Here is a 16,127-nt window from a genome sequence, read left to right on the forward strand (position 1 = left end):
TCCCAATCTCTAGGGATGACTTCCCTTTTCACTCAACACAGACGCACTCCTTCTTATTCTCTTACAGACCGAGTCCTGCCCCTTGCACAGGTTCTCTCTCTTCTACATCTTCACTTGCATACCTTCACCCCTTCCCTTCATCCTGGTGCCCTTTCAAGCACAGGTTCTTTAAATATGGCATTTCCCCCATTAAAACTCAGCCAGTAGATGTCTCTATTACTCTCTAATAGCCAAGACCTCTGCAAGTAGGTTTTAATAATTTCTTTAAGCAACAAGAAGGAGGATTTGATGATTTGCCAAAAATGAGCAGATGCTGGGGAGCACACGTCTCCATCCTACGTCCTTCCCCTCTGATTTAAGTCAGAAATGAAAACTCCTTTCTCCCTCTTTTTCAGGCAAAAGAAAAGGCTGATTGAACTAAGCAGGCAAGACGCCAACACCCTCCTCCTCAGTACGTTCAAGTTTCCTTTGCTCTGAGCCACAAAAGCTCTGCTCTCCCCACCCTCCCGCCCACCTCATCCCATCCCTTCAGCTTTCAGAGTCATCGGGGAACGCGAGTGGGTGAAAGGACTCAGCGCTGCTGCATCTCGCGCCACCGCCTCCTCAAGCGCCTCCTCTGTGCCGCCTCGGATTCAGCACTGGACAGCTCCCGCCCCATTCCCAACAAATAGCGGTCGGCTGATTGACAGAGGAGTCGACCACACAGGGAACAGGACGACTTGAAGCCGCCCTACAAGGGTTTGGTTGCGGCCAAGCTGCCTCTTTCAACCAGCTTTCCTCCCGATAGCAGGGAGAGGCAGGAGTGTGGTTTGTGGGCAAACCTAAAGCCTCAACGAACCAGCTGCCTGGCCCTCTGGACCCCAGAGGACATTCGTCTTAAAAGGAATCTTCGCTCTGTGAGGCTGGCTCCTGCGCTCGCGGTACCGGTCTGTGTGTGCGCGCGCTCCGCGCCTCGGGCGAAGCGAACCGGGAGGAGGAGCCGAGCCTGGAGGCGGGAAGGACCTGCCGCGGGTGAGATGATGGAGCAGCGTTTTCGGCGGCCGCGGCGGCAGCATCAGCAGCACCAGCTCTTGAACACACCTCGATGAGAACGGCGGTGGAAGCGGCCGAGCAGAAAGACGTAAGCAGGCTAACTATAGCTGCCGGGAGCCAGAAGGGAGGTAACCTGTTCGGCTCTAGGCTGCGAGGTGCGTAAATCCCCAGCCGACGCACCGGGGAGGGCTGCAGCCAGCGTTGCCACAGGTGATTCGATTTCCTGTGACGGTAGCATAGCCAGTGGGCCAATTTCGAGACAGTCTTATTTTGCAGTCCTTTTCGACTGGGTGCCATCTGGAGAAGGGGGAAGACTCCTAGGCAAAGTCTTACTGTGGATACATTGACGACCAAAATTTAAAAAGTGACTCCTCCCCTTACCTCCTCTCCTGTTTGAGAGAGAGGCAGATGGGAGCCATGGCTTATCCTTTACTTTTCTGCTTCCTGCTCGCTCCTCTGGGACTGGGAGCTGCTGGTGCCAGCCGCGACCCTGCGGGACGGCCGGGTTTCCCTCGAGAGAGGACCCTGAGGGCGAAGCAGCACGCCCAGCAGCCGGCTCGAGCCTCTGCCTCGGACACCTGGGCTCCCGGGAGCCGCTCCACCGACGGCACCATCTTGGCGCAGAAACTCGCCGAGGAGGTGCCCATGGACGTGGCCTCTTACCTCTACACCGGGGACTCCCTCCAGCTGAAGCGAGCCAACTGCTCCAGCCGCTATGAACTGGCGGGCCTGCCGGGGAAGTCGTCAGCTCTAGCCAGCTCCCATCCTTCTTTGCACGGGGCGCTGGACACGCTGACACACGCCACCAACTTCCTCAACATGATGCTGCAAAGCAATAAGTCGCGGGAGCAGAACTTGCAGGACGACCTGGAGTGGTACCAGGCGCTCGTGCGGAGTCTCCTGGAGGGCGAGCCCAGCATCTGCCGGGCGGCCATCACCTTCAGCACCCAGTCGCTGTCCGCGTCCGCGCCCGCGTCCACCCCGCAGGTCTTCCTCCAGGCCACGCGAGAGGAGAGCCGGATTCTGCTCCAGGACCTGTCCTCCTCGGCTCACCACCTGGCCAACGCCACGCTGGAGACCGAGTGGTTCCACGGCCTCCGGCGCAAGTGGCGGACCCATGTACAACGGCGGGGCTCCAATCAGGGCCCCCGGGGCCTGGGCCATAGCTGGCGGCGCAGAGACGGGCTGGGAGGGGACAAGAGCCCGGTCAAGTGGTCTCCGCCTTATCTGGAGTGTGAGAATGGGAGTTACAAGCCCGGATGGCTGGTCACTCTCTCCGCTGCTTTCTACGGGCTGCAGCCTAACTTGGTCCCGGAATTCAGGTAGGGAGGGATAAAAAAATGCCCAAAGCACATCCTTCCTTCCAGTTTCGTGGGTGGGTGTGCGTGTGGGGAAGGGACACTTCGATGTGATACTTACGCCTCCCACCCTCACAGCAGAGCCTGAGGCTGAGCGACACCCCACGCGGGCTCCTGTGCTTGGGGACTAGAAGCGCCCCACGTTGGTCAGTTTCAGACACTCAGTGAAAGCGTCTCTCAGATCAGTTTCCCTGCAAGGAGCTAGGGACTGGGGAGTGGCGAGAGCAGGGGTAGAGCTGAGAAAACCCTTTGATGTCCCACCCTTTCCTTCAATTCTTGGAAGAGCTGAGAGCAGCTGTGAGTTCCCAGTCAGGGGTGATGCTAGGAACCTGGGGGGACCTGGGGAGCTCCCGTGTGCCTGCTAGGCACCCAATGGCCAGCACCGGATGCGAGAGAAAAGGGACCCAGAGGAGAGAGTCCCTAATTTCTGCCACTTCAGGGTAGCTTTGCCTGCTTCCTATGCGTGTCGTTTAGGGCACCGGTCTCTTGTAATTAAAACAGCGCAACCCCCTTGGCAGTTCTGTTCCCTCAGCAGTGAGTCAGACGCTCAGCTGTCTTCAGGATCCAGACTTTGCAGTTTGGTCGCTCCTTCTCTTGATTTCCCTGCTCCCCCAATCCACATCCCCTTCCTTGATCCCCTCTCTCCTATTCTCTGTTCTCCGTGTCAGGCATACCTAAAAGTTCTCCTGCCCTTCACATTCCCCTGCATGTCATGAAGGAACCTGGTTGCCTTATTTTAGGGAGAGAAGGAGGGAGGGAGGGAGGGAGGGGTTCTTCTGACTGAACTGACTTCCCTGAGTTTCCTAGGAGGGAACTTATGTATTTCCTGCCTCAGGGTATTGCATGTGTGGGAAGATGAGAATTTGCAAATTAACAGGTGGTAACTTCTGCCCTGGGAAGAGCCTGATCTTTGAGGTGAGAAACTTCTAGAAGTAGCCCTTAAGAGTTCATGTGAGGAAGGAACAGAGAGAGCAGAAACTCCAAAGAGGGCCACAGATTGACCAGGATCCTCCCCAAATCCCACAATGTGAGGCTCTGGAATGGGTGGTGGTGGTGGTGGTGGTGGTGGTGTGTGTGTCAAGGTTGCTTGTATTTTTTTGGGAACCTGGGCAAAAGTGAGAAACATGTGTGCGTGCGTGTGTTCTAATGCTTTGTTTGGCACAACAAGGGCAGGATACTGACTGGGTGAAATATACCAGGCTGAGTACTGGGTTGGCAAATGGGGGAGTCAGAAAGCTTCTTTGTCTTGGTACTGTCATTTACTGCTGAATGACCTCAAGTAAGATACTTAACCTTTCTGGGCCTCAGCTACTTATCTATCAAGTCAGGCAGTTGAACTAGATGGTCTCTAGGAAACTAGCAGTTATAAAATTCTGTAGCTTTTAGTGCTGGCAACACTTGAGAAGGCCTAAATAAAAACAACAACCCCCTTTGATTCTGTATGACCATATTAGGGGTGTGTGTGTGTGTGTGTGTGTGTGTGTGTGTGTGTGTGTTATCTTAAACCAGAGTAAATCTTTCCTATTTTCAGGATAATCTCATTTCTTCCTGACTTCTGCAGGATCCTATTTCATAAAAGCTGATCCATGCTTTGAATCTTTGCCATATTGTTTGCTCAGAATAGGAAAGCTCAGCAGATGCCATTCACTGCCCACAAATTGTTTGTGACCTTCAGATAAACCTGAAAAGGGGGTCCCAGGTCCCAGGATCAGTCAACCAAACTCACTCCCTTCCTCCCTCCCTCCCTCCCTCCCTCCCTCCCTCCCTCCCTCCCTCCCTCCCTCCCTTCCTTCCTTCCTTCCTTCCTTCCTTCCTTCCTTCCTTCCTTCCTTCCTTCCTTCCTTCGTTCCCGTTTTCCTCTCTCCCTCCTTTCTTCAACATTTACTTTATGTCAGGCTCTGTGCTAACTGCTTTACATATATCATCTTAATTAATTCACACAACAACCCTATGAGTTAGGGTTTATTAGTTTCTCTATTTTACAGAAAGAGAACCTGAAGCACAGGGAGATTAAACTTCTTTTCCAAGAAGTTAAGTAGTAGAGCCAGTGGTTACATCCTTGTAACCACTATGCTAAATGCTGTCTTTTGAAGGTGTCCTAGGTTTGCTACATGTAATATAGTTGCTGCATAAAAATATGTGTATTTTTAAGCATCAGACATGAGACTGGGAATGAGAGCCATTCATTTTCAGAATGATTTCTCTTAAGGCTCAGAAAGCATAGGTTACCTAAATCACCTCAGTGCCTCTGCCAGCCAAGATCAAAGGCAGAGGATCCAAAGGGTCTGAGGTTGCGAGGACTACATGCCCCCTACCTACTTTTTGGACTGCATTCAGAAAACAGTTTCCTCTTGTGGAGCCTCTTTAAGTGCTTTCATAGTCATCAGTGGTGTTCTTTAGCCAAGGCATGAAGCCAGGCCATTTAGTGTCTGGCTTTCTACAGAAGCTGGCTTGTCCTGGCAGCATGCATGAAGGGCAGAATAAGTGCTCTCATGTGAGTGCTTTTGCCCCATGTCCTCTGCTTCTCAAATGCTGTACTGAGGATACACACAGATGTTAATTATAGGAACTGAAGGAAGAAACCTTAGAGATCATCAGATGGTTCCTCTGTTGTTTCATAGATTAAGACACAGAACCAGAAAGGTGAAGTGCTGTGTCCAAAACTCATGTAGTAACAAAAGAAACAGAACACAACACCCTGGTTCACACTAAGATTGATATGTATATCTCTTAATCATAGTTTTTTTGGCTCTCTGGACTTTTGTACACAAAGTATGTTGGGGGACATAGTTTACTCTATCATCTTTTAGGGAAAAAATTAACCCATATAACATAGCTGTTAAGTTTTAGGGAAAATATTACATTATTTCACACATTTGAAATAATATTTAAATGGGCCATTTTTGTTTTTTCATACAAAAAGCAAACGTTTTTTGTTGATAACATCTTATCATCTAAGATGTGTACTCTAATATTAGAAAATACGGATAAATAATATTGTATAGGTCTGCCAACAGTGTAAACCTGAAATGAATTTTCGGGAAGTCATGATTCGGAGCTCTGCTCATGATTTTAAATACATTTGAACCTGTAGAGTTATTTGTAAAAAACCTTATCTGTAATGAAAAAATTCCATTAATAGTGGATTCCTTATGGAAGAAAACAGGAGGAAAAACTTCATAGTTAAAATTTTTATTTAAGATCAGTTAATATTTTCCCAGGTCTTGCTTACAGGATTCAGTCATTTAAATTACATTATATTTTATTTTTTGAGAATGTAAATCCAAAACACTAAATGCAAAGGCAATGTTAGAACATGGTCAACTACCTTCTTATATTAATGTTTATCACTGTAAAACACCTCTCAGAGGTTTTATTCCTGTTTCAGAATGACACAAGTATCTTAAATTTTAAATTTAATGTGAGATTCACATGGAAAGAAAAATTTATTGTTCATTTCTTTCTTTTCAAAAATGCTATTAGTTGCTCTAACTAAATGCCTCTTGAGTCTTTTGTTACAGTCATATAATATAAACATTTTAATTCTCATCTTCAATCCTAGCCAAAACAACAAACAAAAAACAACCCACAACAGAGTAATAATTTAAGTTATATTCTAAATTATTTGTATTTATTACATTAGGTTTCTGATGTCCCGTGTAGAGTTTTCCTTAAAGTTAAGCGTTTTGTTTTGCATAGAATTCTTTCTTTGTGTAACTTAAAATACTATGCAGTTAGTCCCATTCTGCTGAAATCATAGATACTTTTCCTGTGGTAGTTGGAATTGTTCAGTGCCTAGGATGGGTATAAGGTACTTAAGTGTTTGTTGAATTTAAATTAATGTGAAGGGATCTTTGGGAATTATTATTTATTGATGAACTGAAAGATTCTTTGGAATTCACTTGTGTTATTTTTTTTCATCTCATTTTATTTTTTTAAATATATTTTTACTTATTTCAGAGAGGAAGGGAGAGGAAGAAAGAAACATCAATGATGAGAGAGAATCATTGATTGGCTGCCTCCTGCATGCTCCTCACTGGGGATCAAGCCCACAACCTGGGCATGTGCCCTTGATTGGAATCAGACCTGGGACCCTTCAGTCCGCAGGCTGATGCTCTATCCATTGAACCAAACTGGCTAGGGCTTATCTCATTTTAGAGTGGAAGAAATGGAGACCCAAAGGGCTAAAGGAATTTGCTAGAGTGGCACAGTTCTTTAGTGGTAGTTTGGAAACAATGGAAACCATTACATATTGAGCACCTATTATATGTTTGGTGTTTTATATATACCAGTACATGTAATTCTTAGTACTCTCTGGTAGTTAAACTTCAGAAAAGTTGAGCAATCTGCCTGACTGGCATGGCTCAGTGGTTGAGTGTCAACCCATGAACCAGGATGTGGGGCATGCAGGAAGCACCCAATCAAAGATTCTCATCATTGATGTTTCTATCTCTCCCTCTCCCTTCCTCTCTGAAATCAATAAATAAAAATATATATTAAAAAAAGGTTGAGCAACCTGACCAAGGTAACATAGCTAGTAAATTTGGGAGCCTAAATAAAATTTATATCTACTTAGCTATGAAGCTTGTATTGTCTTTCTACTACCTTATGCTGCTATGTCTTAGCAATTTTGTTTTCACCTTGTTATTAAAAATATAATATGATAATGGCTTCAAACAATTAACATATTTGGCCTAAATAGGCGATATGCACATTCTTTTTAGGCCAATCATAAAAGCAAATATGTTGTATAGTGAGAAAAACATTATACTTAAGTCAGCATTTTGCCTCAAGTCCCAGTTTTGTCTCTGACTGGCTGTATTAACAGTCTGGAAATCAGTTTCTACATAATTAAAATGTGGGAATGAACTTGGTTATATCCAGATACCTTTATAACTCTTTGTTCTGTGAATTCTTAAGTGGTCTATCCAAATGGTCAACAAGTAAGCGTTGGAACAGGTGATACACATAAGCACAGTGCCTGGGGACCTGATATGATAGGGGAGTAACATGTTAAGGAAGAGGAAGCTAAACAAATGTCAGACCTGCTGTTTGTAAAAAGGCAACAGGGCAATGAAGGAATGATCACAATAGTGTGAAGACCCCTGTTTAGATGCTAACAGAATGAACATGGTGTCACTGATTTGTTTATTCCCCAGGGGGTCACTTTGTCTCCTTTACACACAATACACCCACACACTCCATCAGTGATTCCAATACAGATATCTGTTTTCAACAAAACAGGGCAATTTGCACAATATAAAAGAAGTGACCATATTGCTCTAGGCCAAATATTTCCTATGTCTCTCTTGTAGGTCATGGTAGTGGTGAAGAGGATACCTATAGGGACATCACAGAGATTTTACCTGTGTGATAGATCAATGTGTTTTTAGATAACTTCTATTGAGGCTTTTGAGTCTCAATTATTTCATCTCTAAATTGAATAGTAAACTGTATCTCCTTTGCAATTTCCTACAAACTAATTGAAGACTTGTCATCACATAGGAAGTTCAGTAAATATGCTGTATTGTAGTTTCTGTCTTCCCAAATACTGTCTGAACAGAAATGTTCTTAGTTTAGCTGTATTTATAGTAATTTATAATTTAAATGATGGTTTTGTTTCATCCTTAATAATTGTGAAGGCTTGTAAGGATTGTGGATCCTGGTGGAAATAATGGCCTTAGAAACAAATGTTGGCACTAGCCTGGGCCACATCCTTTACTTATGGTGTTACTATGGTCAGCAAGTGCCTTTTACTCCTCAGTTTGTTCATCTGCAAGTTGAGGAAGTTGGACTAGGTGACCTGTAGGGCTCCTTATAATCCTGAAAGTCTATGATTATGCACATCATCAAATGTGTCACTTTAATTTTTAAGTTTTGTTTGATTATAATGCTGAGATCCATTACTATATGCTCATTTAAATGCAGATCATGTATATATATGTACAGAGTTTGACTTTATCATGGTCATTTATTCATAGAATATTTATAGAAAGCCTTCTCAATGAACACTGAGTTAAGTAAACACACACAAACACACATATGCACACACAGTAAAATGAGAACTCTATTTCAAAATAAAAATAAGCATGATCTGAGTTTCCAGATCTTAAAAGATCCCCTAAATTACTTAAAGTCAACATATTGCTGTTTCACAGGTTTTCAAAGAAAGGGCCTCAGTATACCTGTGTTATTTTCTACAGGATAATCAATGTTTAGGCATTTTGGAGCGCCTTAATTACTCTTAATAACAACCTGTTTCAAGTTCCCTCTGTAGTTGTCCTTAAAATTTCAAAAAAGGGTATTTATTTTGGTCCAACAGTGGTACAGCCTTGCCATTTTCTAGAACAAGCATTTGGAAGCAGATATGGGCTTTTGAGGACTGCTAAATAAATAATAAGAGTATATGCCTACCCTATGGAGAGGGAACAGGTGCCCTCACTGGACTGATTTTATAGCCTCGGCTGCTGGATAACTTAAATTTTACTTTCAACTTCAGAAAGGCAGAAGTCTGTTGCTCCCTGCCCAGGATTTTAAGGCTACTCTTTTCCAACATGCACTGTGTTCTTGATTATATTGTAACACTAGAGGCCCGATGCATGAAATTCGTGCAAGGGTAGGCCTTCCTTCCCAGGCTGCCGGCACTGGCTTCCCTCTGGCACCTGGGACCTGGACTTCCCTCACAGCCCTGGCTTCATTCGGAAGGTCGTCTGGAAGGACATCTGGTCTAATTAGCATATTATGCTTTTATTATTATAGATATTGAGATGCCAAGAAGTGTGTTGATGATTTATTTTCACTTGGTTGGTATAGAATTATTAGGGCTTTGTTTGTTTTCTTTTCAGTTCTGAATTGGTATTCACAGCTAAACTACTAAAACAGTACCTTGAGATTTTGATAATGTTGGCAGCTTGATGGCCATTATGTCAAATAGGCAGTCCACTGGTTTTGGGGAGAGTTCGTAGCCAACAGCATTATTAAGCTTCTTGCCCAGCACAGCTATGGCATATGTATTGGGGTTGGTTTTACTGGTCTATAGCTTTATTTGCTTCTCAGCTTCTAGTAAAAACAAACAAATATGTCCATATGTCATTTCTGCTTTGGCTGGGCATTTATGCATCTTAAGTTTTTCTTCGTACAGAGAAAAATTTGACCTGTAAAAATGTTTACGTGGATAAGCTGTTCTATGAAATGCTTTTTCAATTTAGTAAAGGATTAATTCTTTTGGCTAAAAGTCTTTCTTAAGTCACATACTTTTTCTACAATGCCAAACTTAGTATAGGAACAAAGACTGGCTTTTCCCCCCAAAGGATATTATAGTGCCTCAAAGCAATCACAGGATACATCTATAGTTGACCCTTGAACAACACGGATTTGAACTTCATGTTCCACTTATACACATATTTTTTCAATAAATACTGTAAATGTTTTTCTTTTCCTTATGATTTTCTTCATTTTTAAAAAAATTGTACAAACACAATATATAATACATATAACATACAAAATATGAGTTGCCTTGGCTGGTGTGGCTCAGTTGGTTGAATGTGGTCCCATGCACCAAAAGGTCCCAGTTCAGTTCCTGATTAGGGCACATGCCCAGGGTTATGGGCTTGATCCCCAGTAAGGGGCATGCCGGAGGCAGCTGATCAGTGTTTCTCTCTCACATTAATGTTTCTCTTCCTATCTCTATAAAAAATCCATAAGAACATATTTTAAAAATGTGTTAATCAACTGTTTAGGTTATAAGTAAGACTTCTGGTCAACAGTGGCTATTAATAGGTAAGTTTTGGGGGAGTCAAAAGTTATATACAGATTTTCTACGCATGGAGTTGGGGGCGTGGTCATGACCCCTACCTCCATGTCGCTCAAGGGTCAACTGTAGTTTCATTACCATTATTATAGGTAAAATGTATAAAAACCACAGAATTAAATGTGATTTGACCTTCAAATCATTTTCCCTAAACAAAAATCCTATTATCTCCCTTTTTCTCAAAGGCAGTCTCTTTCTCATAGTTAACTAATACTTCTAATTAATTTGGATCCAGTTAATTTTTATTCATTACTAGAAGCCCGTTGCAGGAAGAGATTCCTGCAATAGGCCTTCCTTCTTCTGGCTGCCGGCACCGGTTTTCCTCCGGCACCCGGGACCCAGGCCTTTGGTCCGGCCGCAGCGAGGCTTGGCTTCTGTGCTGCAGCCACAGCGGAGAAGCCAAGCCTCTTCAGTCTTCAGTCTTCAAGCCTCTTCAGTCTTCAGTCTTCAGTCCTCACTCAGGCTGGAGCCTTCAGTCTTCGCTCTGTGCCTGTGTATGCAAATTGACTGCCATCTTTGTTGGGTTAATTTGCATAGTCACTCTGATTGGCTGGTGGGCATAGCGAGTGACACCAATTTGCATGTTTCTCTTATTAGTGTAGATAATATCTGTTGTAACTTTCCCCCATTTAAAAACTATAATTAGATAACTAGTTATCTGTCGCAACTTCCCCCTATTAAAAACTATAACTATAATTTTCCCCATAGAAAAACTATATAATAGATTTTTAAAAAATCCTGTCTAGTCAGAAAAGTATGTAATGTATCTATAACTTGAAAGGAACCTTAGAATTACCTAAGATTTTGGTTTATTTCTTTAAGCTAGTTTTTTCACCATTTATGTGTTTTGTGCGATGTGTATACCTTTTAACATTATTATGGAAGGACTTTTATAGAATAACATAACACATGGCTTTTATCTGAGAAAGAGGAAAAGGCATTATAATATTGAATAATACATTTTGTTTTCAATTCTAAGATGCACCTTTTTTACATTTGATGTCACTCAAATTGCGATATTTTATGATTGAAGGCATGTCATTTTCAATTGACATACATTTTCTTTCAGTGGTATACAATAAAATAGTGTATCTTTCAGTTAATGGCATTTTTGATTACTATGGTATTAGGAAATGGGAGAATAAATTTCAAGGTCTCTCCAACTATAACTTACCCTTTATAAGTTATCAAGGTGCAGCAAAATATGCATATAAGGAAATAAAATCTAGACCTTCCTGCTGTATATGAATTAGATTGCTACTTATCTTCATAATTTTCCTTAGAAAGACAAGCTATACTAAAACATGTAACCACATTTTTTAATTTTTTAATGTTTTTATTGATTTCAGAGAGAGGAAGGAAGAGGGAGAGAGAGATAGAAACATCAATGATGCAAGCCCCCCTCTGGGGTTTGAGCTTACAACCGGGCATGTGCCCTGACTGGGAATCAAACCATGACCTCCTGGTTTGGGCCATGTTTTCATTTTAATGTATGTGAAATATATAAAACTAGAGGCCCATTGCACGAAGAGATTCGTGCAATAGGCCTTCCCTTCCCCTGGCTGCCGGGACCGGTTATCCTCTGGCACCCGGGACCTAGGCCTTCACTCCGGCCGGAGCCTTCAGTCTTCGCTCCACCGCTTCACGCCTATGTATGCAAATTAACCGCCATCTTTGTTGGGTTAATTTGCATACTCTCCTGATTGGCTGGTGAGCATAGCGGAGGGACGGTCAATTTACATGTTTGTCTATTATTAGGTAAGATATCAGGCCAGAAAAGCTTCAGAAACTTTTATCTTCAGAATAGGTGAGGTAAGGATTATCAAAATCTTTCCCACAGCAAGTGGCAAAGCATTTCGCTCACACTGTGGGAAAATGCCTAGGAGAGTGCGAGTAAAAGAGCACTTATAGATCAAATATAGAAAGGAATAGCTCTGTCTTTCCTTTTTAAAGTGCTTAGAAGTGTCAGGGTGGAAATAAAACTTTATGGTATAGCCTTGGAATTAGTTTTGGTTAATGAGATTTATGTAGAATTGTGGAGGTGAGAGTTTTTTCTTCCTCTTTTCTGGTCAGCTGCCTGGAATGGAATATAAAGAGTTTGGTTTTCCCTTATTTGATCCTTCAGACCACTGTGTAGAGTAGTGTTTCTCAACCTCAGCACTACTGGCAGTTTGGGCCAGGCAATCTTTTATTGTGTGGTCTGTGTTGTTCATTTTAAGATGTTTAGCAGCACCCCTGGCCTTTACCCAGTAGCAACCTCCCTGCCCAATGTGCAATCAAAAATGTCTACAAACATTGCCAAACATCTTCAGGAGGGCAAAAATGCCTATGGTCAAAAGTTGCTAGAGTAGAGGGGACACATATAATTATTCTATTCTGGGGCTATCTTTATTTCAAGGATTCTGTATGTATGTGTATGTGAGTGTATATGTGTGTGCATAAGTTTGCCGAATCACATTTCTATTTATTTATTCATTTATTTACATACTTGTTTTTTTTTTGGAACATAAGATTAATGCACATATAGAACCTGAAAAAAACAGAATGTGAACTGGAAATTTTTCATGGATCAATGGAATGTTAAATAATTTAAATTTTTACATCATCAAGGCTCAAAAAGAACTGGCCAGATTATTTGCAGAATCTGTTGCTAACATGGTTTCACTACTTCTATGGTTACAAGTTTTATATTTCAGGTTTCCCATTAAAGTATTCATTTTGGAGAGAAAATGTGTGTATATATGTGTTTATACATTGGGGGTGATGGCATTTTTGAAAGAAGCCATGTTTTTTTTTTACTCAATATTCTGGAAACGCTCCTTTTTGGAGAATTAGAATTTTAGAAGTATACAGGATTTTAGAGATCATATAGTCCAATTTATTTTTGCTTTTGCAGGTGAGGAAATTGAGACCCAGGGATGTGGTGACCATTTTTTATACTAGCTATGGCTGCAATGAATTGGTAGTTTATTAACAGGCACAAATAAAATGATTCTGAGTCACCAAGTAAATGTTAATTTATGTTCTTTATTCACTGGTCCCAAATCTGGCTGTCCATCAAGCTCACTGAAAAGTCTGATAATATATTCGCAGGCCCTCCCCAGACCCTGTGAATGAGATAATCCAAGGGATGGGTTCAACAGTCTTATTAAAAACAAAGTCTTTGTAATTCAGAAGCAGCTTAAACACAGACTTGGGAAAAAATAAAAGTAGTTGAAGTACTTTTAATCCATTTTACAAGATTTTAAGAATAAAAATTAAACACTGTAAATACTTAGCAACTTCAGCTGCAGGTCGTTCTGGATAGCTGAAGCATTCCAATATTGTGAATAATCCTATTGGTAGGGGTAGAATGACTAGCAGGTTCTTTATGAAGGCAGGGAGATCACAGGCACTCAGCCTTGGAATGCTGAGTCATTTTATTTTGGGTTCTTCTGTGTTTCCTCACCTTTAAGATAGGCGCATTCATTGGACGGCTGCCTCTTATTATTATTTGTCTTTTTATGAAAACACTAGAGGCCTGGTGCATGAATTTGTGCATGGGTGGGGTCCGGCTGGCCAACCCTTATCGGGGCCGATTGGGTGGTGCCGGCCGGGGGGAGGGGCCATAGGTGGTTGGCGGGCCGCCCCAACCCCTGGTTGAACTCCCAGTTGGACTCTCAGTCAAGGGGACAATTTGCATATTAGCCTTTTATTATATAGGATCCTATGTCCCCAACCAGTTCTACATGTCCTGTAAGTTGCAAGGACCACATTTTATGAAATCCCATACTCAGTGCCTTGCAAATTTCAGGGAGGTAGTATGGAAGAGAGAAAGGGTTTGGGATTATAAATTTCTATTTCAATCCATGAGTTTCCACTTTCACTTACTGTGTGACACTGGGAAAGTTATTTAACTCTCCCTGTGGCTCAATTTCCTCTTCTGCAAAAGGTGTAGAGTACATTGTCATAAAGAGTAAACAAGCTTATATATGTAAAGAGCTTAGCATAATGTCTAAAATGCACTATTCCTTTAAAAAAATTATAGAGTATACATGGTGCTGGGGATATAATACTGAAAAATGACAGACAAAATCCTTGTCCTTATGGATTTTTTTTTGTGTGCACTGGGAGGAAGATAGACAATAAACAAGCAAAATAGATATAAGAAATAAGGTTTGATAGAAACAAGTGCTGTAAGTAGATAAATAAGATAATGTGGCCAAAAGGTAGGGTGGCCTTCAGACCTCTCTGAAAAGGTGACTTTAAGTTATGAAATAAAGGGTGAGAAGGACACAGCCATGGAACAAACTGAGGTAATCATGTTTCAAACAGAAAACAGAAAAGAACAAAGGCCTTGAGATAGGAATGAGCTTTTTTTTCTTAAATATATTTTTTTATTGATTTCAGAGAGGAAGGGAGAAAGAGAGAGAGATAGAAACATCAATGATGAGAGAGAATCATTGATTGGCTGCCTCCTGCACACCCCCCACTGGGGATTGAGCCTGCAACCCAGGCATGTGCCCTTGGCCGGAATTGAACCTGGGACCCTTCAGTCTGAAGGCTGATGCTCTATCCACTGAGCCAAGCTGGCTAGGGCCGGAATGAGCTTTTAAGTCCTCTAATAGAAGAAAGTCAGTTTTGCTGGAATGTAGTGAGAGGTGGGTGATGAGGCAGAAGAGGAGAGTAAGGTATACAGAAGGTGTTCAATAAATGGTTAAAATGTTGTGGTAATATAGAAACAGGTTAAGTGCTTAAAAATTTTCTACCTCTGTAATAATATGTAAGTTGTGGATGTATTTTCATTTTTTTCCCTTTGGATGATTTTATTATAAAGTTCTTGTTTTATTTTGTCTGCCTATTTATCCTTCCTTCTTTCAGCCTTGGCCTTCCTGCCCTGGACTCCCCCAGTTTCTCTGATGAGATTTTAGTCAAAGAATAAGCTATTTCTCATTGTTCCATTCTCTCAAATATGAATAGATTAACTGGAATACTTGAAAGGTAAAAGAGGTAGAGTTCGAAAACCCAGAATTTCTTGCAAAAATCAGTGGGATGTTTTTCTTGCTCCCTGACTTAAACCTGTAAAGTGAAACACTTTTCAGACACAGACAGCAGGAGAATAAGGGGAGAGGCACAGCAGATAATCTCATGGGCAAAACTCTGCGCCCCCCCCCCGCCCCCCCCCCCCACACACAACTTGCCTAGGATGACATCCTGCAGGTCCTTGACTTCTCTCAAGCTGATGGCTGGCAGGTCCTATCATTTGGCATTCTCTGACACACTCTTTGTTGTCTTTTATGGTGAGGTCTAAGATGGTGAGGTCTAAGATGTCGAGGTCAGGGGTTGTCCGAAGAACTGCCAGCAAGAGGCACAAGGCACAGAAGTCATATCAGAAGAGCCAGAAGCAAGACCATGAACATTTGGAACATGAATTTGGAGGAGGCAGTCTTTGCATGACAGGAAAACAAGTAAAGGCAGAAACATATCTCTAATGAAGCATATTAACAACAGGAAAATAGGATTATGAGTTTTAGGAAATAAAATCACCATTAGTTTCTCCAATCTGATAAGTGTGGAATTTAGCTTCTTTTTATTTCATTTTTCCTTTCCCTACTCTCTCCATCGTTTTATTAATTATACTAGTGGCCCGGTGCACAAAATTTGTGCATGGGGGAGTCGGTGTCCCTCAGCCTGGTCTGCACCCTCTCCAATCTGGGACCCCTTGGGGGATGTCCGACTGCCGGCAGTTGGACACCCCTCTCCCAATCCAGGACCGCTGGCTCCTAACCACTCACCTGCCTGCCTGCCTGATTGCCCCTAACCACTCTGCCTGCTGGCCTGCTCGCCCCCAATTGCCCCCCCTCCACTGGCCTTCTTGCCCCCCAACTGCTCCCCCTTGCCAGCCTGATTGCCCCCAACTGCCCCCCACCAGCCTGCTCACTCCCAAA

At 42.6% G+C, this 16,127-nt stretch overlaps 1 protein-coding gene across 1 annotated transcript in view; it reads left to right on the top strand.

Annotated features, from left to right (window-relative positions):
* The first annotated feature begins 1,440 nt into the window (after positions 1-1,440).
* GPR158 (G protein-coupled receptor 158) overlaps positions 1,441-16,127 on the top strand; it is a 354,431-nt gene continuing 339,744 nt past the window's right edge. The window contains exon 1 of the mRNA XM_006101994.3: positions 1,441-2,354. Within this exon, the coding sequence (XP_006102056.2) occupies positions 1,441-2,354 (914 nt within the window). The remainder of the gene's footprint in view (positions 2,355-16,127) is intronic.

The sequence above is a fragment of the Myotis lucifugus genome, unplaced genomic scaffold (genome assembly GCF_000147115.1).
Source record: "Myotis lucifugus unplaced genomic scaffold, Myoluc2.0 scaffold_390, whole genome shotgun sequence".
NCBI classification, from domain to species: domain Eukaryota; kingdom Metazoa; phylum Chordata; class Mammalia; order Chiroptera; family Vespertilionidae; genus Myotis; species Myotis lucifugus.